This window comes from Chaetodon trifascialis, chromosome 6 (genome assembly GCF_039877785.1).
Source record: "Chaetodon trifascialis isolate fChaTrf1 chromosome 6, fChaTrf1.hap1, whole genome shotgun sequence".
In the NCBI taxonomy this organism is placed as follows: domain Eukaryota; kingdom Metazoa; phylum Chordata; class Actinopteri; order Chaetodontiformes; family Chaetodontidae; genus Chaetodon; species Chaetodon trifascialis.
The window spans coordinates 8,251,034-8,276,017 of record NC_092061.1 but is presented as its reverse complement, the minus strand read 5'-3'; the positions used below and the strand labels follow the sequence as shown (position 1 = coordinate 8,276,017).

Genomic DNA, 24,984 nt, shown 5'->3' with positions numbered 1-24,984 from the left:
AGATGGAAGAGAGGGGCCACTCTATTTCTCGCCAGGTGCTTGAGCAAAAAAGGTCGCATGCAGTGCCATTTCCTCTCACACACAGGCAGGCCTGGCCCAAACACACTGGCACTTTGAGCTCATTACTGGCTATTCACATAATCCTTTCTCTGTGTCCTCTCTGTGAGGATACTAATTTCACAACGAGCCCATCCTCGCAGCCCATTTGTTAAAAGATAGTGGCTGAGAGAGAGGAAAGGGACACATGGTGTAGATTGAGACTAAAAGCTAGTCTTAACGGGGGATACCTCCACAGTTTTCCCCTCTCTGAAAGGAAAGACAATCGTGTAACTACCCTCCATTTTTCTCCATTTGCTGCTCACCAAATGTATTCTGAGGCATTATACTTCGCTGAAAGAGACCCACTTTTTTTCAATTCAATTTCAAGAACCAATTTTCTCCTATTATTGCCTTTAAGAGCGAAGCAGAAGGAGCAAGTCTTTGGCTTGTTTGTCATGTCCCCCTTTCCCCTCATTTCCCCCTATTAGGTTATTGTACTACTTAGCAGATGTCTATCAGTGGCAGGAAATTATGTCCAAACCAAAACCCTGTGACCCGCCATCCAGCTGCCCTAAAACAGCCTGTCATGCCCGGGTCAGTCCCCTTGAAGGTGCAGGAGGATGTGTGTGAGCACGCACTCACACACACTGTCCTGCACGCCTTTGGAAAAACCACCTGCACTTCACTCGCTCATCAAATCCACTCACAGGTCTCCTATTACACCAGTGCGGGGATATCTCAAAAGCCAGGATGTCTATCGGCTCTTCCCCGTTCTGCTAACGCTGCTGCAGGGTTTGCAATGGGGGCGGAAGATCAGTCCCATGAGATGAGGGAATAAGCCGGAATCAAGAGGCGGTGGGCTTGGCAGAGGGCTATTTCGAAGTTAAAAGGTTCTTAAACTGCAGAGGAGATCAGAGGAGATGGCTCCCCGCGCCCAAAGCTGTGTGCCCAGATAAGCATCCTGCCAAGTGCGGGGTGTAACAGGGTGGTCATGGGTGAATAAACGAAGTGTGTGTGTGTGTGTGTGTGTGTGTGTGTGTGTGTGTGTGTGTGTGTGTGTCAGGTGAAAGAAGGAGCGAGGCAGCTGATACTGGGGCCGGGAACCGAACCTCGCTGAGCTGAAGTGTTAAGTACCAAAAGATGGCGTTCATGGTGGCAGACTCACAGCCTTGTTTGCTCATTCTTTGATCAGATCGCTCTTGTATGGCTGCTTGTGCTTTGGGAACGCTTAACAGTTGTGAATTCTGGCTTCTTTTGTCAAGCATCCTCAGAATTAGGTTCATATTCGACATATCCGCACCGCACCATTTAAGTCCAGCGCCGACATTCAGCGCTGAGGCAGGAAGTAGCGTGCCCTCTGTACAGCGAGGCTGAAAGCTAAGGAAGGCAGTGAGGTAGATGGACAGGAAGCATGTCTGAATTTAACAGGAAATCAGAGTTCGCCTCCTGTTCCAACCTACAATTGATGTTCCCCTTTTTATTAACGGGAATCCCGATCTTTGCCTGACCTGAACGACACTGTAACCTCAGTTTATTTTACAAACCTCTGAACGTAACTTTAAGCATGATGTGCAGCATCATAAATCATTTTTTGCAGAATCGTCCAATCAACGCTCTTGTTGGGGTGTTTCAAACATGCAAATATTTCTCAAAGTAAGGTATCAAACAGGTATGATTCTGGCATCTGTACTGAAACTCAAGTAGTAAACCTGCAGCAGTAGCAGGCTTAGCTAATATTATCCCTCAGTGGTCCTTCCAGAAAACCAATCATTAAGCTTCTATAGGTCTGAGTGCCTTAGTTAAAGTGTCTCCGGTGAAGCTCCCCCTCCCAGTTCAGGACCAGCCGTGGTCCGGGAGCCTGGCAGACAGCCGCCACAATGAGCGGAGGTGGGGCTTCAACCTAATTGAATGGTGACCCTGCCGTCTCACTGTGGGACGCCCCATGCAGTGCTTTTAACAAGCTGCTGTGTCTCCCCTCTTAATAAGCCCAAACAAGTTAATCCAATCGACACACTCAAACCCTTTCTTTTTCTTTAACAAGGCACTGCCTCTACCCCCTTAATCCCCGGCTCCCCCTTCTCCGTCACCATGCCGTCACATGAATGGAGGGAGAGTGAAAGGCTCCATTAGGAAGGACTGGCAGTAAACCCCTTCGGCTCGGCACTTTCCACACATCCGCACTAAATAATTTGCACTCATACTGTATATTCAAAACACACACACGAACACGCACACTAATGCTCACATGTTCCTGATGTAAAACTGGTCTGCCTGGACGTGGCACACAATGAGAGGGTTATGTTCGCCGACCCTGATCCACAAACACACCAACAACAAAACAACGCACAAACAAAAATTCTGAGGGGACGTTTGCCGACAGGCACGCACTCTGGGACATAAAAAAGGCATTGTTAACAAACCCTCCCAGCTCCACAAACAAGAGCCACTGATTCCCTAACAATACAAGCCCCTGGATGCACTCACCCACCAGCTCTGCACAACCTCACACCAGCACAATAAATAACCTGCACAACAAAAGGCCATTGTGTGTAAAAGCCTACAGTTTGGGTATTATTTCCATGATATACAGCCCTGGAATAACATATTGGCAGCGGATTCTTATATATACGATGCAGCGTGTCACAGTTATTGGGGCTTATACAGCCTCGTATGCCGTGCAGTCGTATTTATAAGAGGTTTCTCTGCAGATGAAGGGCATCTTGGCAAAAACACTCAGCTGTTAGCTTTCCATATTCCAGTCAGCTTCAATAGCTTCACCCGTGGGATGAAGGGTGAGGAATGTCTGGCAATCCAATAGCAGTGAGTCGTCTGTCATCTCTAATCAAAACACGCCTGCCTAGGCTAATGTCAACCCTGTAATAGCAATGAGGACTAATTGACTTCACAGCCAACTGCTGCATCTTTGTGCCGGGCTAGGTTTCATTAATAGTAAATAATGGGCTCAGAAGGCAGTGAGCCATTATGAGTATGTGGCAACCACATTCAAAATGTAGAAAATGCAGAGAGCTGAAGTAAATGGAGATGAATGACATTTAGATTCAGATTCAGACAGAGACAGTTCTGAGTCTGAGCAGGAATCTGAGAGTATGATACTGAATTAAACTAGAAATTTTCAGCCACTACCTGAGCTGCATTCTGAGGGTTCAGCCTGTCAGGTGGAACTTAGTGCAGATGGTCCACCAATCAAGGAGTTTTGTTTGATACTAGCCAACAGGTGGTTATGGGTGATGGGGATCTTTGTTTGGTTTAGGATGGAGACAAGATCCCCATCATGGTCCAGCTCGGTCCAGCTCACATGCTCAGCCCCTGCACCGTGGATTCATAACATACTTTCCTTGAGTGAAATCAAAAATGTCTCCATATATTTAAAACAAGGCTTGTTCCTCGACTACCACGGCAGCCCGAGCTTCTGGGGAAAACAATGCGTCCTCCACTGCCGTCCTCAGAAACAACCAGAGACTGCAATTCTCTTAAGTATTACATGTGCAGCTTTTGGTGAGGTTTACCAAAGGATCAGTTATGTAAGGCTCTGCATGCTGCTCTTTTTACACCTTCACTAGACGTGAGAAGCATGTACAGGGGCGTAAAGTGAGCTAAGCAGTGATTAGCTTGACCTTGACATCAGCTGATCACATGCGAGGTTTACAAATAAGTGCCCCGAGCATGAACAGGTTATGCGACAGTGCAGGAAAATGCTAATTCACCGTTTGATGAGTTCTTTTGTTGATTTTGCTTGACCTAATTCAGATGCCACAGTGGCACTGGACGAACATTTTTACACATTTCTGTCACCTAAAAGAAAGTTACGACAGACCTGACAGACGAGGGAAGAAGATTCCAGTTGAAGCTACGAGAGCTGAGATGTATTCACAATCAAAGGAGCTAAAATGAGCATGAAAAATGATGTTTAATTGATAGTATAAACTCATTAAGCTTGAAGCTCAACAACGCGGTGCTATAACAACAGCAGTGTGACGAGAGTCTAAATGCACAGTACGTGACAAAACACACCAACAAACAAAACCCACAAGTCATAACGGTTGCAGCCGTGTGTTTTGAATTTTAAAAGTTGTGCATCCTGTGGGCTAATCACCCGTCTGAAACCCGGCGCATGCCTGCGATCCCACGCTGGGAGAGTCCCCTCGGTAAAATCTGTTCGTCTCCACCAGCACGGTGCAACTGAGGTGCTCTTCCAACATGCCTGAGCCTCTGCGCTCCCGCTGATGCCGGCGAGGGAGTTTGAGCAACGAGAGCGTGGCTTAAGATTGTCAGACAAACCACAGGGGAAACACATCCTCTTCTCCTCTTATTGCCTCAGCCTTTCTTGTATTGTTTTGTAAGGCGGCAGCATCGGTTGTCATCTGATACCACTTTCACACAGAAACCCTGCGAATGTTGTGACATATTGAGCAGATGTGGTGAGTAGCTGTGGAGTTTTTACTAAACTGTTGATCACAGATACGCCAGAGGGCTGCTGTTAATTGAATACAAATCTGGCTGCATTAAAAGCTAAATATCCTTCTAGTGCACAAAACAGATTATTTGCACCAGGCAGGACTTTTAAAACATAAATCACAAACCTTCCACGGTAACTTCAGCCAGATGCGAAAAATGAGCTGTGCTTTCTCGGTTTTCATGCTAGGATTTATATTTTCTCTGTAAACCTTATTACACACTCATTTGTAAAGCATTGTTGATATTGCAAAAATTTCTTATCCCAGTGTGACACAATCCTTTATTGTCCCAGACAGGTCCATTCACGGCTTAACACAACCACAATAAAACAAGGCTTCTCCCCCCCCCGCCCATCCTACGGTGGCTCACTTGAATATTCAAACAGTGTTCATTGTCTTTTTGTGTTTTGTTCATTGTTTGTTGTGCTGTCATTCCTCAGCTTGGCTCCTGAACTTCAAAGAAAGGCTTATGTCAATTTATGATGAAATGGAGTGAGCAAGCGAGAGAAGCGAGGGAGCGAGAGAGGGGGAGAAAACCTTCGCGCAAAATGGCCCTGCCTCGAAATGTATGCGTATTAATGGGTGTTCAATAAATCAATGGAATATAATTAAATTCAAACAATGTGATTTCTTCTCTCACTTGCCGGAGCCTGACTCCAAACATCGCTCTGTGCAGGGCCTAAGGTGACCCCAATTCCCATGGTCCAAAGGACAACTCCGCCGTCTTTCACTGGAGGGTGTCACAGATCCAATAGTCAGTCATGCATAACATTAGTGTGTTGTGAAGCCCGCGAGGCAATCAAACGGTGCACCGTAGAAATGTTGACATTGATCTCATTTGATATATCTGAAGTGTGACAAAGCCATTTTTGCTAAGGACTATAAAAGAGAGGGTGACACAAGCGCTCACAGCTAAGCTAGCCGGGAGAGGAAGCAGGCACACACATTTTCCTCTCGCTGCAGATCCCGACGCCGAGGCTCAGCAGCCTTTCCCTTTGCGCCATGATGTGTGCTATCCAGCTGTTGTCATCCCGCTCCCTCTGAAAGCTGGCCCTGACCATGCCAGCAGAGACAATCCAATTGGACAGAGTGGGAGGTGAGGCTGCAGTTGGTAATCACCTGCTGGCTAAAGGCACAGATGGCACAAACAGCAGCAAGATGTTCGTGCAGCAGCAATCCAAGAAGTCTCTGTGACAGGCCGACAGACAAACACAGAAACCTGAGAAACCCAGCTGAGGAATTACTGCATGCAGATTTGAGGCAGAAAGCTGGCAGCCGGAGAGCTACCTGAAGAGTTAAAGCATTGATCTCCCGTTTCCACGGGCAAGGTCTCGGTGTCACTGCTCAGTGATTGGGGAAAGTGAAAAAGTGGGCAGGTCGTAATGATTTAAAATGGTAGATGCTTTCCATGACAAAAGCGACCCGATAAGGGGCCCTGTTATCAGCGAGTTTGACCAGGCACGGAGAGAATTGAGAAGCGAGGTCATCGCGGAGATAACGGCTGCACGTGCAGCCTGATTATCTCTTCCCTCTCAAGGATTTTTGATACATCTCGTTGCCCCCGTGATTTATTTGGTGGACCGAACACTTGCTTCCTGTCTCAGGTCTCAGAGCTACACTTCAAGGAGAGCCAGTTGGTGTACACCTGTTAAGATTTACTCTCGAGCTGCCACGACTTTAAATCTTCTGACGCACTGGAGACAGTCAATTTAAGTTTTCCAGCAGGATTAGCGGAAGATTTACGCTGATACATTTAACCACAACAGTTTGAGCTAACTGTCAGTGAAATCAGGTGCAAAGCCTGTTCGCTCTTCTCTCTGAGCGCTCGACGGAGGAAGTTGGACAAAGTCATTTAGTTTATTGATGTTGTTACCGGAGATTTTTTATGGCCGTCAAGGCCCCAAACACATCAAACATATCAGAGTAAAAATGCCCCGGAGACATCCCTCTTCCTGAAGACTCCTCAGCAGATGAGCTCCTTCTGCTCTGTGTGCTGCCGCTCGGTGCCTTGGTTTGTCCTTCACAAGAGACAGGTAACACTGCCAAGACCCAGTAATTAGTGCAGATGGAGACTGTAATACTCTCTTCCCCTCCCTGCAGAAATGCCAAGGGAGGCAATCTATAAATTCCTGCATATTAATGCAATTTAAAACCACTCCAGACACCTTGCTGGAGGCAGGTGATAAAAAGGTGAAAGGCAGACTACCTGGCACACAGCTGCTGATCCGACGGTGACATCGGTCCTGTCTCAGCAACTTCCTGACACCCCCAACACACGCACACACCAAAATAACTTGATAATCTATCTCTCTTCTCTGAAAATGCTCTCCAAATCCTGACCTTAGGCCTTACAACTGGGTCTCTATCAATAATTAAATGGTAATCTAAAAACCCATTTTAGTTGGGTCATCTTTCTGCGCCATTGTCCCTGCTTCTCCTCTTCCTCCATCTATTTTTTCCTCTTTCTGTAAGATCTAGTTAGAGATTCCATTAGCATGAGAAAGCAGGCTGGTAATTGTCTTCACCCTACTGAGTGATCCCTGGATAGAGGATTAGGCAGAGAGAAAGCCCTATTTCAACTCGGAGCACAGATGCTGCCCACAGCCACCCACTCCAGATTAGATTAGACTGCGGAGGGATGAAACCGACCGGTAACTTCAAGCAACATTAAGCAGAAAGTGTGGACAGGAGGTTAAAAGAAATAAACTTTTGTTCACCTTTCACTAGCGGCTGTGACCTCGCTTGTTTCCTTTTTCCACTCTTCTCTTTTGGAAATTTCCTTTTTAATCTACTAATATGCTTTTCAGTTGGAAATAGGGATTGGAGGAAGGCAGCTTATAATTTTCTCTCTCTCTCTCTCTGATATACACAGAGTATTTAGAGCTGAATCTCCCTAAATCATCCCCCTGGGCCACCCTGTCCGTCACTAATCTGCCCGCCGCCGCCGCCCACTCATAAGGAGGTGTCACATTTCTGGCACTCCTCCATGGGATAAGCACTTCAAACACCAGAGCTTCTCCTCTTGACCTTTCCACGGAGATGATCGATTAAGCCTGATGGATTTATTCCATAAACAGGCAGCCATTACATCAAAAAGGCAAGGAATTTACCTCAGAGGCAGAACTTGAAATCCATATAAGCTTCATGAGGGTTCCAATTTTTATTGGCTTTTTCAATCCACTTCTTGCAGCACATAAATAAGCACGGTGCCTTTTTAGAGGTTTTGGTATCTGAATCACTGCAGTTCTCTACCTGTAATTATTAAAGCAAGTCACAATGACAACAGAGTGAAATTCAACTGCTATCTACACTCCATAAAACCTGTGGTGCATAAAAACTGTTAAGCTCGCTCCCCTGCCACAGGAGGATAAAGTGGAGTGCAAAATGACTGAAAGGTTTAAAAAAGTAAAACAGTGCAAATATGGCTGCTTTGTTAAAAACAGCACTGGCACCGTGCAAAGTGTTCACTGCGCTCTCCACCTGTCCAGGAAGCTCTGTGGGGTAAACCGAGGAGTACCGAGGCCAGTGAAAGGTCTGCTGCTCGCTTGCTGCATGAGCCATTAAGTTACAACACTGCAGGCTTCCTGTTTTCATGCTTGAACACCTTCTACATGCTTTCAGCGAGGACAAGACTAAACAATCTCGAGTGAGACACCAGAGAGGAGAAACCCGAGAAGACAAAGGGTATTTCAACGACAGAACGCTTTAAACCACCGCGAACCGCACGTCGCTGCGAATCCCATCTGTGAAAGTTAAAACAGGAAATCTAAAATCGGTTTCATTTTAGCAGAAAAGGGGAGAGCTCCCCCTGAGGAGCCCAACCAGACTCCTCCTGTTTGTGATCACAGTGGCCAGCGAGCTCGGCTCTGCTCCTCAGCTCTGAGGGACTCCTGCTCTATGGTAATCATATCCTATTTGAATAATGAGGCAATACCACCACTACTGCCGCCCATTCCCTCTGCATCCTTGACTGGACTCTTTGATAGACACTAATTCTAGCTCCATCTATAAAGCTCCTCTCATGCATTTTTAATAGAATCTATTACTTTAGGATTAAATTATAAAAGACTGTCCTCCTTAAATTTTTAATAGTTTGCATAATTGGTATCAGGCCCTGAATGCGAACCATAAAAACCCAGTTTGTACAGGACTGCGCTGCGGAACAAGCCAGACAAAACCACACAGCACCGTGGCACAAAAATGACACACATGGCATGCCACCATTACAGGCGAGCACGCATCTGCGCACGCTCGTGCACGCCCATGCGAGCAAGGCCATTATAGCTTTGGGTTCATTGCCGTGGAGAATCAGGCGGCGTGAGCTCAGCGCTGTGAATGAAGGGGACAATAAGGTCAGGGACCATGAGAGCTGCTTTTGGCTGCTGAGCTCTTGCAGGAGCCCGAGGCAGGAGGAGTCACCTGATGGAAACAGGAGACAGAAACCAGGTGTCCACAGACACCTGCTGCCACTGATGTCAACTGCGACCACAACGCTCACCGGGGCAAACAGCAAAAACTACTTAACGGGTTTACAGCCTCCCTTTGTCCCCACAGCTACTGATAACTGTGTTCAGTCAGCTTAAATGGAAATGTATTTCCCTTCTCTCCTCCCGATTCCAGAAAGATCAGCCATGAGTTAAATGTCAACTGCACTCTTTCACTCTCACTCCCTGCATCTCCAGCTTTGCTCTTTCCAATAACAGACAGAGCATACAGGAGAGCAAACGTGTCTGAGGCATCTCCACTAAACTACAGCCCCCTTAGAAATCTATGCACGTCACCATCCCCCAAATTAGCACCGCAGGGACACCCCCCTCACCGCCCCCGCCTGCTGGCGGCAGCTCTTTGGCATATCTGTACCGGGGAAAATATTTCACACTGTATGAATTATTAAGTGCGGGGCCAGTGCTAAGCAGTGTGGAGATAGACCAGTTATTCACAGCTCTATTGGGACGGATGCGTCGGAAACCCGGGCCGCTCGCCTATCAGATCGTTTGTCACGAGCGATAGACAATTTACAATGAGAGAGTTTTTCAATTTATTCATTCTGCTGTCACTGCAGTTTTCTACCTCCACTCAACAACCCCCTCTTCCTTCAACTCCGTCTCGTCTGGCGAGGGGGCTCCACGCCTGAACCAGCCGCCTGCTTCCCTGTCTGATACTGTTGCTCACTTTGTCTTTTCTCAGCCTGAGGAGAAAGGTGGAGGTGAAACACTTGTGCTAAAGACACGAGGAGAGTGGATCCTGCTACTTTAATCATCTTAGCCGAGGTAAAAAAGTGTGCTGGGGACATCCTGTGACAGCTGAGGGGTTCGGGCCCCAGCCGTGAAGCTGTGGCTGCGCGATAAAGGAAAAGAACAGGAAACAAGGCAGATGAGGGTGCTCGGCTGTGCCTCTTTAGGACTAAGCTCCTGGCAAGAGGAGACAAACCAGGAGGACCACCCCATTAGACCGAAATAAAAAGAAGAACAGCAGTTGACTTATTCAGTCTGTTTAAAGCAAGTTAAGCCATGAGAGAGAGGGAGAGAGAAAACCATATAAAAGCCTAGAAGTGATAAATATGTGCAACTATTTGGATCTCCGTTGCAATAAAAGACAAAATCATCCCAAACACAGGTTTTTCTTTCAGTTGTTGGGAATTTAATTTGGGGGAAGAAAAGGATCCCAGAGGGCAGGATCCTGCTTATTTTCACTTAAGAGAATTCACCCAATAACAACTCCCACGCAGACAGACAGAGGACCTCAGCACAAACATCTGACAGATTGCAATTTCAACATTAATTACCGAAGGTGAAGCAGCAGTCAAAGCAGCCACGGATTAGCTTTTTGTTCACAAACGCTCTGTTAAGGAGAACGAACCACAGGACAGACCAGCTGAAGCAGCGCTATTCCACTATTTCAAGCGATGGGAACTCGGATTCATGAGAGACGGAGCGCAGATGATGCTCTTTCCTTTCTAGGCTGAATTTACAAGAGAAATAGAAAATGACATCCGCAGCTTTGTTGGGCTAAATGCTGAGCAGTTTGACCTGTAAAGCAGCCCAGAGTGTTTCTCTATCTCAGATGTCCTTTGAAAGCCTGACGCAGACGGGTTGCACTGAATAGGCCTTGATGTGAAAGGCAGAGATGTTAGATAAATGTCCTCACAGCCAAGGCCTCTGCCCTCTCCCTGATGATGCATTCTTACACTCAAATACCCACTCCCCCTGCACACACACACACACACACACACACACACACACACACACACACACACACACACACACACAGAAACACAGACATGCAGTGCCAACAATCCCTCTGAGGGCAGCATTTGTTTGGGGACAAGGTGACCCTGTTGCCTAGGGGCCTGTGAACAGGCACAATGAAGGCCTCTCATCCTGCACACACCCAGCCGGCTGTGTTGGGCTGATGACGGGTGGAGGGGGAGTTGGGGTGTGAGGGGCATCACAACACCCTGCTACTGCAGTTTTAAAACCCTATTCAGGAAGCCCCCTGAGATAGCTCCTTTCACACCCCTGCACAGACGGAGCAAAATCCCCGCTTGTAACCCAGAGTCACGCAGTCAACAGATGGAGCAGCTATTGAGTGAAGGATCGCGCCGGCAGAGGCGGCTCCTCATCCATCCCCGCTGGAAACAATGGGGCAGCAGGTCAAGAGTGCCGTCTCCAGGAGGTGGGGTCAGGGAGGAGGGGCATGCTTCAACACAGCCGAGCTATGCGAGCGCTTTGAAAGTGGAGGAACTGAGAGGATCTCTTTTGGGTGACGGGCGGAGGGGAGGAGGCTCGTGGCTGCGTGTGAGGCGCTCGGGCTGCTTGCCGGGGATCAGGCTCAGGTGGAGGGGGGCTTGTGTGTGAATCTGGGACAGCAGTGTTTGTGTTTAACCTGCAAACAAGAACAAAAAGACATCCCTATGTGCACACATTTTGCATGTTCAGAGGAAACACAGACTCGCGGTTTAGCGCACACTTCGAGGACCAACTGTTACAGACGCTCGCTTGTCTTTGTGCACAACAAGCTGCACGTAAAGCACAGAGCACTTCATTGTTGATAAAAAGCACTGCAGTGAGGCTACACGGAAAGAAAGCAGGGAAAACCTTTACCACCACAAAACAGTTGCTGCGCCCTGAGGACACTTCTTCATAAAATACTGAAGTGGATACACTTAAAACTGGTGTCAAATATTACACAACCAGGCCACAATTCAGCAAAGCTAAAGCACAGTATTTTAAAACACAAATGCTTTACTTCACAGATTCCTCATTTGTTAAACACTCACTGTTATAGCCTGTATAAATAAGCTGTGTTTCCTCCGCAGGAACTTTCCCAGAGACTCGGGACCCAGAGCGTTTCCACCACAGGGACCAGGGTCTCAATTAAGTTCCAGGGATATTATTTTACCCCCCAAAAAGTTTCTGCTCAGGGGGTTATCCTGTCCAAAACAACAAGAACTTTGGTAGTCGGAGCTTGCAGCGCTGAACACTTCTGATTGATCGAGTACTCGCAGCATTTTATTTCAGCCTCCATTTTTAAAAAACCTGCAGCCGGAAACCAGTTTGTTCATTGTGCTCTGACACAGCGCCGTCGGCACACGGCAGACAAAGCCATACATTGTTGCCGTATAGCTGCATGCAAAAATGAGCCGTAAAAACAGCCGTTTCTTTTTCATTCAGGTGGCTGATTTGCCTAATCTCGGCTGGTCTTTAGACTGCGGTGGAAATGCAGACAACAACGGGCCGAGGGAACCTTTTAATTCCTTCTAAAGAAGTTCTTTGGGGCTAAAAGTTTGTGGTATTTTGGGTGTAAACGCAGCTTTAGTGGTGATATATCACCACTAAATATCATTATCATTAAGGGACTGATTTTCTGCGTCACAGAGGACGAACAGCTACACTCAAACTCTCATGAATGCGTGCATGCGCGGGTGCGTGATCACACAGATGATCACAAAGCAGTCATAGCTCCCTGCAGGGGAAAGTAGATCAATTTCCATTCACCTGCAGTCTTGCTATCATGTGGCTCTGACCTGGGAGTCAATTAGTCATCTAGGTTGCCGTGCCTCACTGGGTTTCCATGGCCAGAGACGAGACAAAGACGTGAAGACGGTATATAACCATCCCATAACTTCAGGGTCTTTACTCGGAGTAAACATCCCCAACTACTGAGATACCAAATACTGCCACCACATGTTCCTCATACTTGAAAGGTTTGGTTTATGGGGCCATTTTGCATAGGAGGCACTCATTACAAAGCAGAAGGTGTCAGGAGCATTGCAGCAATTCTCCATTAACAACCACTTGACAAGACAGTACAGAGACTCAAAAAAGACTTCCTACCGCTTGGGAAATGTTCACAAATCACACCTAATTAAACACAAAAGCCGAGTCCATGAAATCAGAGAGCAGAAAGCCTTTTGAAAGCAGAGGCGAGATTTTTCTGGGTTATAAGAAACATAGATTTGCGCAAGGACACCGTCGCTTCATTATGTTTGTCTCAAACAAATTGTCAGCTGAGGGACAAAAGGTTGAGCTGCTATTCTTCCTTCCCTAGGTCACATCACAATACATCAATGGTTTGCCATTTCAGAATATGTCACTGTTGTGCGGTTTGAGGCCAGAAGTGAAAAAAAAGGCCTATTCCACCCATGCTGAAAGGGATCAATAAATGCATAGAAAAAGAAAATGGCCATAAACACAGGCGCTTTTATTCAGAGTGCCACGATGTAGATGAAAGCACAGAATGCACCTGGAGAGCAAAGCTGAGAGCGGCAGAAGACAAGAGAGCACACGGAGTTATCAGGTGGGGCCAGAGAGCGCTGGCTACACTCAGCCCCCTGCACCATCTATCTCCACAGCAGCTATTAGATTTCTAATATTGTTGGTTTTACCGAGGCTCGGCTTTCCTGCCACAATGAGACAGATTCAGCCCCAGTTGCCCCTTTTTCCCTTTCAGTGTGGTCTCACAAGGTCCTCTCGGTTTTCTGCAAACAATACTGCTGGGCTGCGGCCCTTATTTAAAAGATTAATAGGATGCTGTCTTGGCAGAGAAGCAATCAGTGAGGTTTCTGTGACAGCAGAAAAAGTGTGAAAACAAGGCAAAGAGGAGAGACCATTGTCACAGTTACCAACTGGCTGCCGCAGCTCAATTGAGATAGCTGTGGCTTTCAAGCTCGGCTGTCAATCACAGCAGCAGGCATCAATGGGGTAAATTTGAATGATAAAACGATAAGTCATGAGCAGGCGATTTCCCTGTCATCGGGACAGGGGCTGTTTGAGTGTAACTCACTATGGGTGGAGAGATTTCACTGCAGCCATATGGAATTTGGTTTTGCCTCGAGTTGCTGGCTTCACCCCTCAATCATGACAGAATGTGTAATCACCAAATGTCTTCCTCTCAATCCCTGTTACAATTGGCAGCACAGTGCTGTCACTAGAGATGGGGGAACAAAATGGAAAGCTGACTAAAAGACAAGCTTTAAGTGACACTTAATTTGAGATACCCAGGCATTCTCTCAGCTCCAGTAAACAGGATCCATCAAACCTCGCCCAGAGCCTGTATGAGTCTGCAGCTGTCTGTGGGGAGAGGCACAGTATGCCTGAGAGGCCCTCGGTTACCAAGAGGACCGATGAGGACATCAAGTCCTTTAAAAGTCCCTAAAAACAACAAGAAGAGGCATGGGGATGATTATGACACTTTTAAAGAGCAAATTGTCATCTCATCCATGTCTCCAGCAGCACTCAAAGCATTTCCTCCTTTAAAGACAGGCCCACCGAAAAAAAAGAGCATGACAGAAGCTAATGACAGCCTCAGAGAAGACGAAAGAGAGCGTTAAAAAAAAGCACAAGTGAAGAAGAAGTAAGAGAAAAACAGCGAACAGCTGCTTTCTCCCTTCTTCCCTTTGCTCATCCTCGGAGAGAGTCCCATGCGAGCTTCCTGATCCTAGTTTGTGGCTGACAGAGGGGACCGCAGCTCTGTTCATCTCCCCACTCACATGGCTCTGTGCCCCCCCCACCCCACCCCCCTCGCCGCCCACCTCACCATCACTCCGCTGCCAGGAGGAAAAGATGGTGGGGAGGGGGAGCGGGGGGGGGGGGGGGGGGGGGGGGGGCTACATCAAGGATAGACTCTCCCAGTGGGTTCTCGTCAGTTCCAGGCCATTGCACCTTGCTCGCTGGGATTTTGTTTTGTTTACACACACACGTGCGCGCACACACACGCACACACATCCATGCAGAAGCAGATGACTATTAATGGCTTCGATAATGTGGTGTGGGGTTTTTTTTTGGGCTGCACAGTCACGTGTTCCGTTTTAAAGAACTGCTGTGATAATACGAATCGCTTCAGTAACAGATCGCTGTGAGTTGGTGACAAAAAAACAACAGTGTGACGCCTCGCAGAGCTTATTTAAGTGGCAGAGGAGCAGATAACGTTCAATCAAAACCCAGTGATACGGTTGATGCGGTCAGCGGTAATGTGCAGCCAAAAGGCCTGACACACTTCTGTGGTCTTTGGGGACGAGCACAGAGCGGCAGGCTGCCCTTGTGCGTTCAGTTTCTACAGATGTTGCCTTGGAGAGCGGCTGACTGGCTGGCTGCGGTGACAGCTGGACAGCTGTTCCTATAGACGCAGCCACAGAAGCATGCCACAGAGACGGGGGTGGGGGATGGTGCTGTATGTTTAGTTTATCTGTATGAAGTTCCCAGGACGTGCATAGCTGTCAGTTTTAGCAATGGTGCATGAGGCTGGATAAGGAAAGATGGCAGTGATCAGGATACGGAGAGGAAGCACAGATGGGTAACTATCAGACACGGCTGACATTATTTGAAGAAACTTCAATAACAAAAAAGATTTTCTGTAAATTGTATTTTGTCTTTCCATAAATGAACAATCGAACGCGTCACCAACTGGCTACACTGGCATAAGTCAAAACATTTCATCTGATCCAGGGGGTCTGTTTGAGCAGCCGCAACGTTTTTATCACCGTAAACAAGTAAAAGTTTAATATGAACTTCACAGGGAATTTCAAATTAATTTTTTACATCTTCATAAAAGATGGGAAGGAAAAAAATCTATTTTCAAAAGCAGAGAGGATAATTGGCTGAGCATTAAAATGACTCTGGACTTTGTGCCAACATTAGTGGCTGCTGGTGATGAAAGGCTATTTAAATTGGGGTCATGTGCAGATATTATACCTTCATCCTGCCACTTAAAAACACAGTTACCTAAAACTATAGAGACCTGCTGGAGAACAGTGCAGAATAAAGACAGCCTTTACAGCAGATTAATGTCCCGCCTGAGGAGGAAGATTTCAAAAAAAAAAAAAAAAGCAGCTGAGAAAGAATTGAAATGTTGGAAAACACTCAGCGGTATTAAATGTTGTCACCTGCTGAATAAACACACCGCAAATCATGTGTTAAACAGCTTGGATTGACGCCAGTCACTTCTGCCAAAACTCTCATTTTTCCTAAGCAGGCCGGTCTATTCATTATGCCACAAAAGGTCAGCAATTTGTTCAACTCAATAAAAATGTTAATAAAACTAAGAGCTCACAAGAAGAAGCACTCGTTGCCTCTGGTCGCCCATCAAAAAAAGTGAATACGTGAACGTGTGCGCTTGTGCGGATGCATCTATTTGAATGCATCGTTGCCACTGCGGCATTACGCAGGTCAAAGGTTGTACGGCAGCAGATATCTAGCAGGAAATATAGCTTTGGCCTGGTCGTAATCCCGGTCAAACTCCACCAACTGCTCAGCACAAAGCAGACATAAACACATGCTGACGAACGCTAACACACACACACGCACAGTTCTGGAGCCCGCCATACCCACACACACACACACACACACACACACACACACACACACACACACCAAAATCTCCAATTCCAGCTCGCACCCTCAACCCACTCTGCTAAATAAATGAAAAGACCCATTAGGCAGATTTCAAAGGCCGGCACTGGGCTTATAATTATATATGAAATCTTTTAGAGCAAAAAAAAAAAAGTGATTACTCTGGATGCAAGTCTGGAAGTGGGTGGGGGTGGGTTATTGCTAAGCAACCAGTCATTATCCTCCAGAGTGGAGCGAGGTGACCGGCCATCCGTCTAACTCCGGTGGCTTGCCTGGCTCCTGTACAAACCGCCCCCCCCCCCCCCCCCCCCCCTTTGCCTCTGCCACTCTCTCTTCCTCTTCCTCGCTCTCTCGCTCTCTCTCTCTGCCGTCTCCCCGTCCGAATACAAACAGAGATAAAGAACGCTGCAATCGCTCTTGACACACAAATAGGTTAACACAATAAAGCCGGCTTTGCCTGGCTCACTCGAGGGAGGAAAGCAATTCCAGCAGCAGGCAGGAGGTAATAAAACAGGGCTAGGAGTGTGTGCGTGCGTGTGTGTGAGAGTGTGTGTGTGTGTCCATACATGTCCTCATGTCAATGTTCCTATGTTTTTGTATGTGAGTGGAGGCAGGCACACAGAAGCTCTTTGGCCTTAGGGCCTAATATCCCACAGATTTTCAACCCTTTCTTGACACAAATAATAACACTGGAGAAAATGACGGAAATTCCAGGCTACTCCTCCTTTTAGATTACGGAAATGGTGGCTTTATATAAACAATATAGCTGACCTGCACCGGCCCTATACAAAAAAACAGAACGCTCCCCTATGGGTCACATGCTGGCTCTCTTGTAAATGCTCTCCGGCTTGGTTAAAATTCAACAAGTAAATTGAATGAGTTTTATCTGTGCAAGCCTCAGCTTACTCTGCCTGATGTGGCTGCCAGGCCTGGCAATAGATGATAAAAATCTCCAGAGTTTTATTAAATCGTGTTGCATTCACGCTGAACTCAGGAAAATGGTGAGGTGGGTTCTGCAATTACAATCCGGACCAGACAACATTGTTTTCTCCAGTCAGTGGAAATTTCATTACTTTACAGCAACCGCCTTAGAATTGGGTAATAGCCTCTTTTTGTCACAGACACAAACCGTCTGTGGGAGGTGCGACACCCCATAAGTGTTATCCATTTGCAACAATATGCATCTAGGCGGTAAAAGTCCGGATGCTGGTCAGCATAATGTGCCCCATTATTCAGTGATATGGAGGAACTGAATGGAGAAAATAGCGGTCAATAGCTAATTCCTGGATTGGCTGTAGTGTAATCAAATGCATTGAACCTGAATACATCCATACAGCTGACGTATCCCTCCTCAGGCTATTATAGACAGATGACGTAGGTCACATCTCTCGCATGTCAATAAGTAGAGACAGGGGAGGCACGTTTTCCTGTAGAATGACTGAACTGTGGAGAAACCCCAATTAAAGCTTCTGGAAAAGTTTCACACATTTCGGTCATACAGGATAGCCATTTGGACGTGTCAATCAATTCCTCTGCTTTTTACCCGCCGTTCCTTCGACCAGGTAATCAAACAGCAGAGATGTAAAAAGTGGTGGCCATTGTCAACAGGGAATAAATTACCAAAGCATGAAGAGAAAACATCTTATCTGTCTGATGTATTTCCTGCTTCTGCAGAAAGCTACAAAGCCCGAGGGAGAGCAGTCAACCAAAATGCAGGGAGATGGAGATTAGGATGATGTGCAGTTCCTTGTTCCATTAAAGTTTGATCTTCCTCAATAGCCGAGGAGAATCAGATATCTCCCATTCAAGATTAAAGTACACCAGCATAGAGGGAGAGATTAATCAGAGGCCTGTGTGAGATAAAAAACAGCCTTGCTTCTGGCATGGAAAACAGTGGCAATAAAGAGTTCAACTGATAATCTGAAACATGGCGAGGCACAATAGCAAATCAAACAGCATGCACGGGCCTCCAAAACAAATCAAAGGGCCGACTAGACTGCGATACAGTGGCTGAAGAAGTACAGCAGGGGCTGATCTGATAGCAACCAAGGCCTTCATTTTATTACTGGTTAAGGTTGAGGAGGGCACGCTGAGGATTTTCCCATGTTGCTCACTGTCGCCAGGCTCTCATTGCCTCTCCTCCTCCTCCTCTCCTTGAGATCAATGGCACCGGGGTGATTTCACAGCAGCCTGCACTGTCACCCAGAACAAATCAATGTGACCATGAGGAAGGCAAGAGCGGCATTGTTTTTAAGGAGAGCAAATTCGCTGTTGGAGAGCTTGTCAGATTTGCTTTATTCTCCTTCTACTCCTAAGAACACTTTGGAAGGAGCATGCCTCCCCGCACTTTTCTGGCTGGGTTATGGAGCAAACTATAAACTGCACAGCACTCAGCCCCTCCATACTAGTGTACTCATTAACCACATATAAACTGCACAGTTCCTGTTGACTATATTTCACACACCCAAGAGCATTTTAAAACAAAAAAAATGGACTAACCGCCCCAACCTTTCCAAATTAAAAGGCTATACATTAACCTCGGGGCCTGGCGAGACGTGACTTCCATTCAGTCTGACAGGAGGTGAGAGGGGAAGAGAGGGAGCAGGTCGGACGGCCATCGCTGTCCGTCATGCGCTAAGTGGATAACCCTGATGAAGAGCTGCCAGCGTCTAGCAGCACAGCAGGTCAGATCACATGAGCAGAGCAGCGGTCAGGTAAACCTTTTACTACAGCCCCAAAGAACAGGAAATCATCTGCGGAGCGGCGAGCTGAGAACTGCACAGCGTCTCGCTAACACGCAGCACTCATCAGAAACACGGCGGGGGTGCATGTATGTAATCACATGCACGGCGTCTGTTTTAGTGGAGCTACTCCACGTCAAACACAACAGCTTAACAGCTTAAGCGCCGGTGTATGAAAACAAGATGTTATGCTAAAAGTACAGCAGTGGAAAAGATTTTTAAGTTTGTTTGCATGATATGAATTTTACATATTACACCATTTGAGTGGAATCTCACTGGGACATCACATGATTGGACAGATATTCAGGAAATGAGATACCTCACTGGGACAATGTCAATACCAGAGGAAAGCTGGTTTACAGATGCCTCACATATAGCTGATCTGAAAACTGAGAAGCGGTCCTTTTCCGGTAGTGACCCTGAACCATTTAAAAGAGTCTGTGTTTGATTATTTGACCCCGACATTGAGCAAACATCAAGAGACCGGGAAGAAAACCAGAGCTGCTCATCTGAGTTTGTCAGCACAGCTAATAAGACCACGGGTCAATCATCCGGCAGTGAAATAGATCCAGTGTGCAGTCTGAGGTATTGTAGCAGCTATAACAAGACAAAAACCTGCAAATGCCAAAAACACAAACTATTCCTGCTAATCCCACCGTACATTTAATATCAAACCGCATCAGCGGCGTCATCTGTGCTGGAAACTGAACATCCCTGTCACCTCTATTTATTCCCACTGACTGGCTGAAGGGTGCGTTTGCTTCTCCACGATCATTTGTGTGAAATGCGTTTGTTTTATGTTGCTTTTCTCTGTCTCCACACCCGGAGCGCTGACATGCAAGACAAGCCTCGCTGCCAGGACAGCAGAGTTTTGTATTAAATCATGTAATATTATAAAGAGAGGGCACGTCTCTTTTGTTTGCCTGCACATGAAAGGTGTTAAAACACAGATGTTTGAGACTTTTCCTGAAACGAAGCGCTTTGATCGGGTTTCTAATGAGCTGCCGTCGACGTGGCTTTGAGAGAACACGTTCATGCTACTTTAAGTGTCCGATGATATTTCCGAGTAAGAAGCTTGGTGCATCTGTAGGATCTCAGATCATCTCGGAGCAGCTGTGTTTTCTTTTCTTTGACAGGAGGGAAAGATATTTATCATGATAATTCACACCTACAGTAGATTTTTTTTTACATAAAAGGAGTTTGGAAGAGTAGTTTTTAAAGTGTTATTTCATTTGAGTAAATGAAAATGAAGCACTTTTGTGACAAGAATGGACATGCTTAGCTTAATATCACACACACACACACACACACACACACACACACACACACACACACACACACACACACATCTGTATCTACTATTTTAGTCATCTTAAGTGCCAAAATGAGTTTTGCTGCCTCTGGGTAGGTGTTGAGACAATCAAACCATGCAGGGATTAAAAAAGATTAATACACAGTGCAGGAAATTAAACTTCAGCGACTTTAACGATATTCATGAGTGGAGCTCACTTATTCACTTCAGGCAGGCGCTTTAATAAGCAAAGAATACAGTAAGGAACCCAAACGCTATCAATCAACCAAACTGATGCAATTTGAGTTGCAAATTGATAAAAAATGCAAGACTTCTTGTAGCTAGATGCCAAAATATCCTCTCCACCTTCCAACTGTTGCCAGCTTAAATAAGAGTAGCAGATCAGATTGTACTTTAGTAATCTCTTTTCATAATTTCATCAGAATAGAATAAAGTGCTGCTGTGATCAGGGTTTACGCAACACAAGTTCTCAACCCGCAAAGCCTGAATGGACTTTTGCCTTTGTTAGACAGCCGATCGTAGAGAGCAACAGGAAACAGGCTGAGAGTAAGAGGAAGATGAAATGTGAGGAAAGTCTTGCAGCAGGATACTTGAAGGTCCAATGTTACAGGAAGAAAAAAAAAGATCCAACAGCAAGGCAGAAAATAAAGAGGCAAAACAAGAGCTACAAACTCCAAAAGGTAATTCAGTGACCTAGATATTAAAGCTTTTCTGCCATTTCGTTCTCCCCTGCCTTGTCCAACCATCATGTTGAGTTAAGGCAAGCATTATGCTGGGAAGACTATTTGTTTAGGTGAGGAGCAGCCGCAGAGCTAATATGAGCACAATTTGCTCAGCAGGTCACAGGCGCAGAGTGGAGGAAGTAAATGAGGCAGTTCTGCCCCCTCGGGTGCAGCCCCTGCCTCATACATCACTGGATGTTTTATTCAATACAGCCAGGAAGGCTCTATGGCAGGTGCCCTGACTGTGGGGGCGCCTGCCCTGCTGTAGGGGCCCATATTACATTCAGCGAGCTGCCTGTCTGCAGGGCTGCTGGAGAGAGAATGACTGGAGCCAGCGAGGAAGATAAATTTTGAGGATGCTTGTAGTCTTATGATAAAACATTCTGTGTGCAGCTTTTTCACTGCACAGTCAGCATGACACGCGGGCTCATCTGTGTGCAGTGGGAGCGAAGGAGTTAAATTTTGCAAAACAACCTCCCCAACGCACGGGGCTCAAAGTTCACAGGAGTCGAAAGTGCCTAAACTTTATCAGCCAGCATTCACATTCAAATAACGCACGGACTCCAGCTACATTCAGCACAATCAGACTTCTCTATTTGCATTCAAGGCCTGGGCTGCAGAGGACAAATTTGCTGAAGAATTCACAGGACAATGACAAATTGCCTCCAGACCTCAATGCAGCACAGAGCATCATCCATGTCGCCGAGCACAAAGTGAAAAGTTTTACAGTGTTACGCACACATCTCCATGAATTTTATGACTCCCTCCATAAAAGCCTGTCACAATATGCAGACCCACTATAAAAGGAGACTGTATATCATTAACACTCCGGGGTGAAAAATCACTAATTGCAGCAGACACTCCAGTCGCCCTCCCCACACGCGGTGACGCACGGGGGCGTACAGATGAAAAATTCGCACCTTTTGCTCTGAGCCGCAAACTCCTCCAGTGCCACATATTCCTGCCTGCGGTGCCTGCGGTGCAATACCCTCGACAATACACTTAATTGCTACCCATACTTGAAAAGACCAATATTACACATCAAAGCAGTTCCTAAAGCCATTCGGGAGCGGCTCTCTAACAAGTCGATTTTTACAACACTTCCTTTACTGTGGGTCACGCAAGGAAACAAAGGGTTTAAATCTGAGACATCGTTATGTGAGCAGCATCCTGGGAGAAGGGAGCATTTACAAACATTCGTTATTTTCTGCCGTTCCTCTATTTGCCATCCCAAAAAGACCCAGCGAGGCTCTGACAGTGAGCACGCTAATGGTTACAAACCCAAACCGCTCTGAATCCGAAAGACTCAGACAAGGAGAAATGTACCATAAAACATATTTACCATAAATTGCTCCGTAGTGCAGACTAGAACTCCATGCAGATTGTAGCATTCACTGAGCAATCTGCCTCATACTTCTGTGGTCCAAATTAAAAAGGATTCATGCTGTTCTCCAAAATCCAGCAGCCGCTTCGTCGATGTCAAATGTTGATTAAGTTTATCCTCCTCTTCCGACGGTATGCAAATACACTGTACCGGTAACCCTGCGAATTAGATTCCACACTATAGCCTCTAGCATGCAAAGTTAATAAGCTTTGCCTTTTTTCTCGACTCGGCTGCCAATTTTTGTCGAGGGCAAAAGCGCAGGTCGGCAATTTCAGCAGCGTCCTCGGAAGGATTGCGCACCAAGTGCGCCTCGGGTTTTCACCGTTTAGCCTCCGGGACACAATAAAAAGGTCCTCGTTGCTCTTCTTGTCGCTCGTAGATTCCTCCAAATAACAGAACTGAGAATCGACAGACTGGATGGTTGAACTGCTACGCAGTATTCCAAAATCCACCGCTGTTACGCATGGGTTTAAAGTGGTCCGCCTGCTCACTGCCGACGACCTTAGGTGAAATATTCATGCAAATGTTAGTATTTTTATTTAGGCAATATTGTGTGAAGGTACCCTGAAAGAAATCAAGGCTAGGCCGAAGCAGCTGCCTGAAATATCCTAAACTGATGCGATGTAAAATCCCGGGGATCAGGCTCTGCTCCGTCCGTCACTTTCTCCGTGGTGTCGGCAGCCTCTCGGAGATGTCTTGCCTCCCGATTCAGACTCAGATTTCCAGCTGAGGCTGTGGAGTAACCTCGATAGCAAAGCTCCAAGATGCTCTCTTTGGTATATTAACCAAATAGGAAATGGTTACGTCTGAATAAAGAGCTAGCTGCTTCAGGCAGCTCCGGGATGCGGTCCTGCCCTTGTGCCGAGCTGCCGAGACTGACAATAACCCGGAACGCTGCAGACTGTCAGGCTGCACAGACCGCCCACCGACCAATCACTGTACTGAGGGAATAGAAACATTCCCACGGGTTGGCCAATCATCGGTAATTGAGGACTGTTACCATAGAGATGCTCGGCGTCCAAGCGTCTGAAACCACGTTGTTTATTCGCGGAATAAGAAAAAAAAAAAAAAAAAAGTCTGATATAAATTGCCGTGGCAGAATGCAGATTGAGATCTTTAATCACTCTTTTCTTCTTATCAGCAGCCAGTGAAAGGTTAAAGGCACCATTCCCTTAATGAGAAGACCTGAGCTCAAACCTGCAGGCATCTGCTCTGCAGACGTGCCCTTGAGCAATCACATCAAGCTGCAGGAATGCGGCTCTGCGGCTGGTCTACAGGGACATGGGATACGATTATCAGTGATTAGCATGCAAAATCAATCTACAGTTCATGAATTGTGCCTGTAAAATGGTGTTTAACTGAAATGGTTTGAAACTCTTGCAGGACAGAGTGTTAAAGTTTGCTGCTGTGTGATCATCCTGGTGCGACCTCAGAGACAGTTCACTGTCCTTGATGAGCTCACATTTATTAAATCATCTATAATGTAGGATGCATGACGTGCACACAAAAAGTCCTTCAATATTGATCATTTCTTTCAACAACTCTTAAAAAAATGCATAAAGCCACCCGTACAGCACGTACTTTAAATCCACTGACTACATCAAAATGTAAAATTACCTAAATATAATTCAGCCAGACAATCTTTTAAAAGTCTGACATATATGTGACTGTCTACTTAACTTTGCAGAATGCCTTCACTGACACCTCCAGCTTATATGACTCACAGGAAACCTCGCAAAACACCTATTTTTGCAAGACGGCATTACAACAGTGGGGAAGTGGAGGGTTGACAGAGGGCCTTAGTATTCTTCTCCGTCTTCTTGCCAACTGTGTCCAGTGCACGCAGACCCCGGGACACACAAAGGCAGTACAAGCAATCACACATCATGGACTCTCATAATAAGCTGACGCTGGGAAGTGGGTGATGCAGCACTCAGCTTATGCCAGTGCTGATAAGAGCCTGAAAGTATTACCTCGGTCTGGCAGCCCGCTCCAAGAAATCCATCCTGAGCCAGGTCATCAATTCTGCCCTATCTGATTGCTCACCAATCCCTGGCAGCTCCATGTCGCTGTCCTGGCTTCTGCCTTTGAAATTCTCTCTATGACTTGCACTTTCATGCTAGTTCTTCCACAGAAAATAAGTGCATACTGTATGTACATGTGGGGTTTTTATGTAATCTTACAGCTGCATGACAAAAAAAAATAAAACAGGGAAAAGTGTGCCTGGCATGCTGAAGATTTCCAGAGAGATAGAGCGCCTGAATTAGGCAATCCCTTAAATGTATTCGCTGCAATCACATCTCCCCCTCATTGCTGCAGTGGACCTATAGAGCATACATTAAAGTCTGTGGAGTTCAATCATATCACCTACGCCGTGTGGCTGCTGAGTCAATCAAACAGATGAACAATTAATTGAAAAATATTCAACCAGAGCTGTGTTGTGCTCCAGTGAGACAGGCAGG

At 46.4% G+C, this 24,984-nt stretch overlaps 1 protein-coding gene across 2 annotated transcripts in view; it reads right to left on the bottom strand.

Annotated features, from left to right (window-relative positions):
* The window catches only part of fam222aa (family with sequence similarity 222 member Aa), a 45,910-nt gene extending 22,511 nt beyond the window's left edge, over positions 1 to 23,399 (bottom strand). The window contains exon 1 of one of the 2 annotated variants that reach the window (XM_070963793.1): positions 22,481 to 23,399. Coding sequence is in view for 1 of the 2 variants with exons in the window: in XM_070963794.1 (XP_070819895.1) it covers positions 22,481 to 22,529 (49 nt within the window). In the remaining variant the exon portion in view is untranslated. The remainder of the gene's footprint in view (positions 1 to 22,480) is intronic. The other variant, XM_070963794.1, reaches the window with a different exon arrangement.
* Positions 23,400 to 24,984: the final 1,585 nt, after the last annotated feature.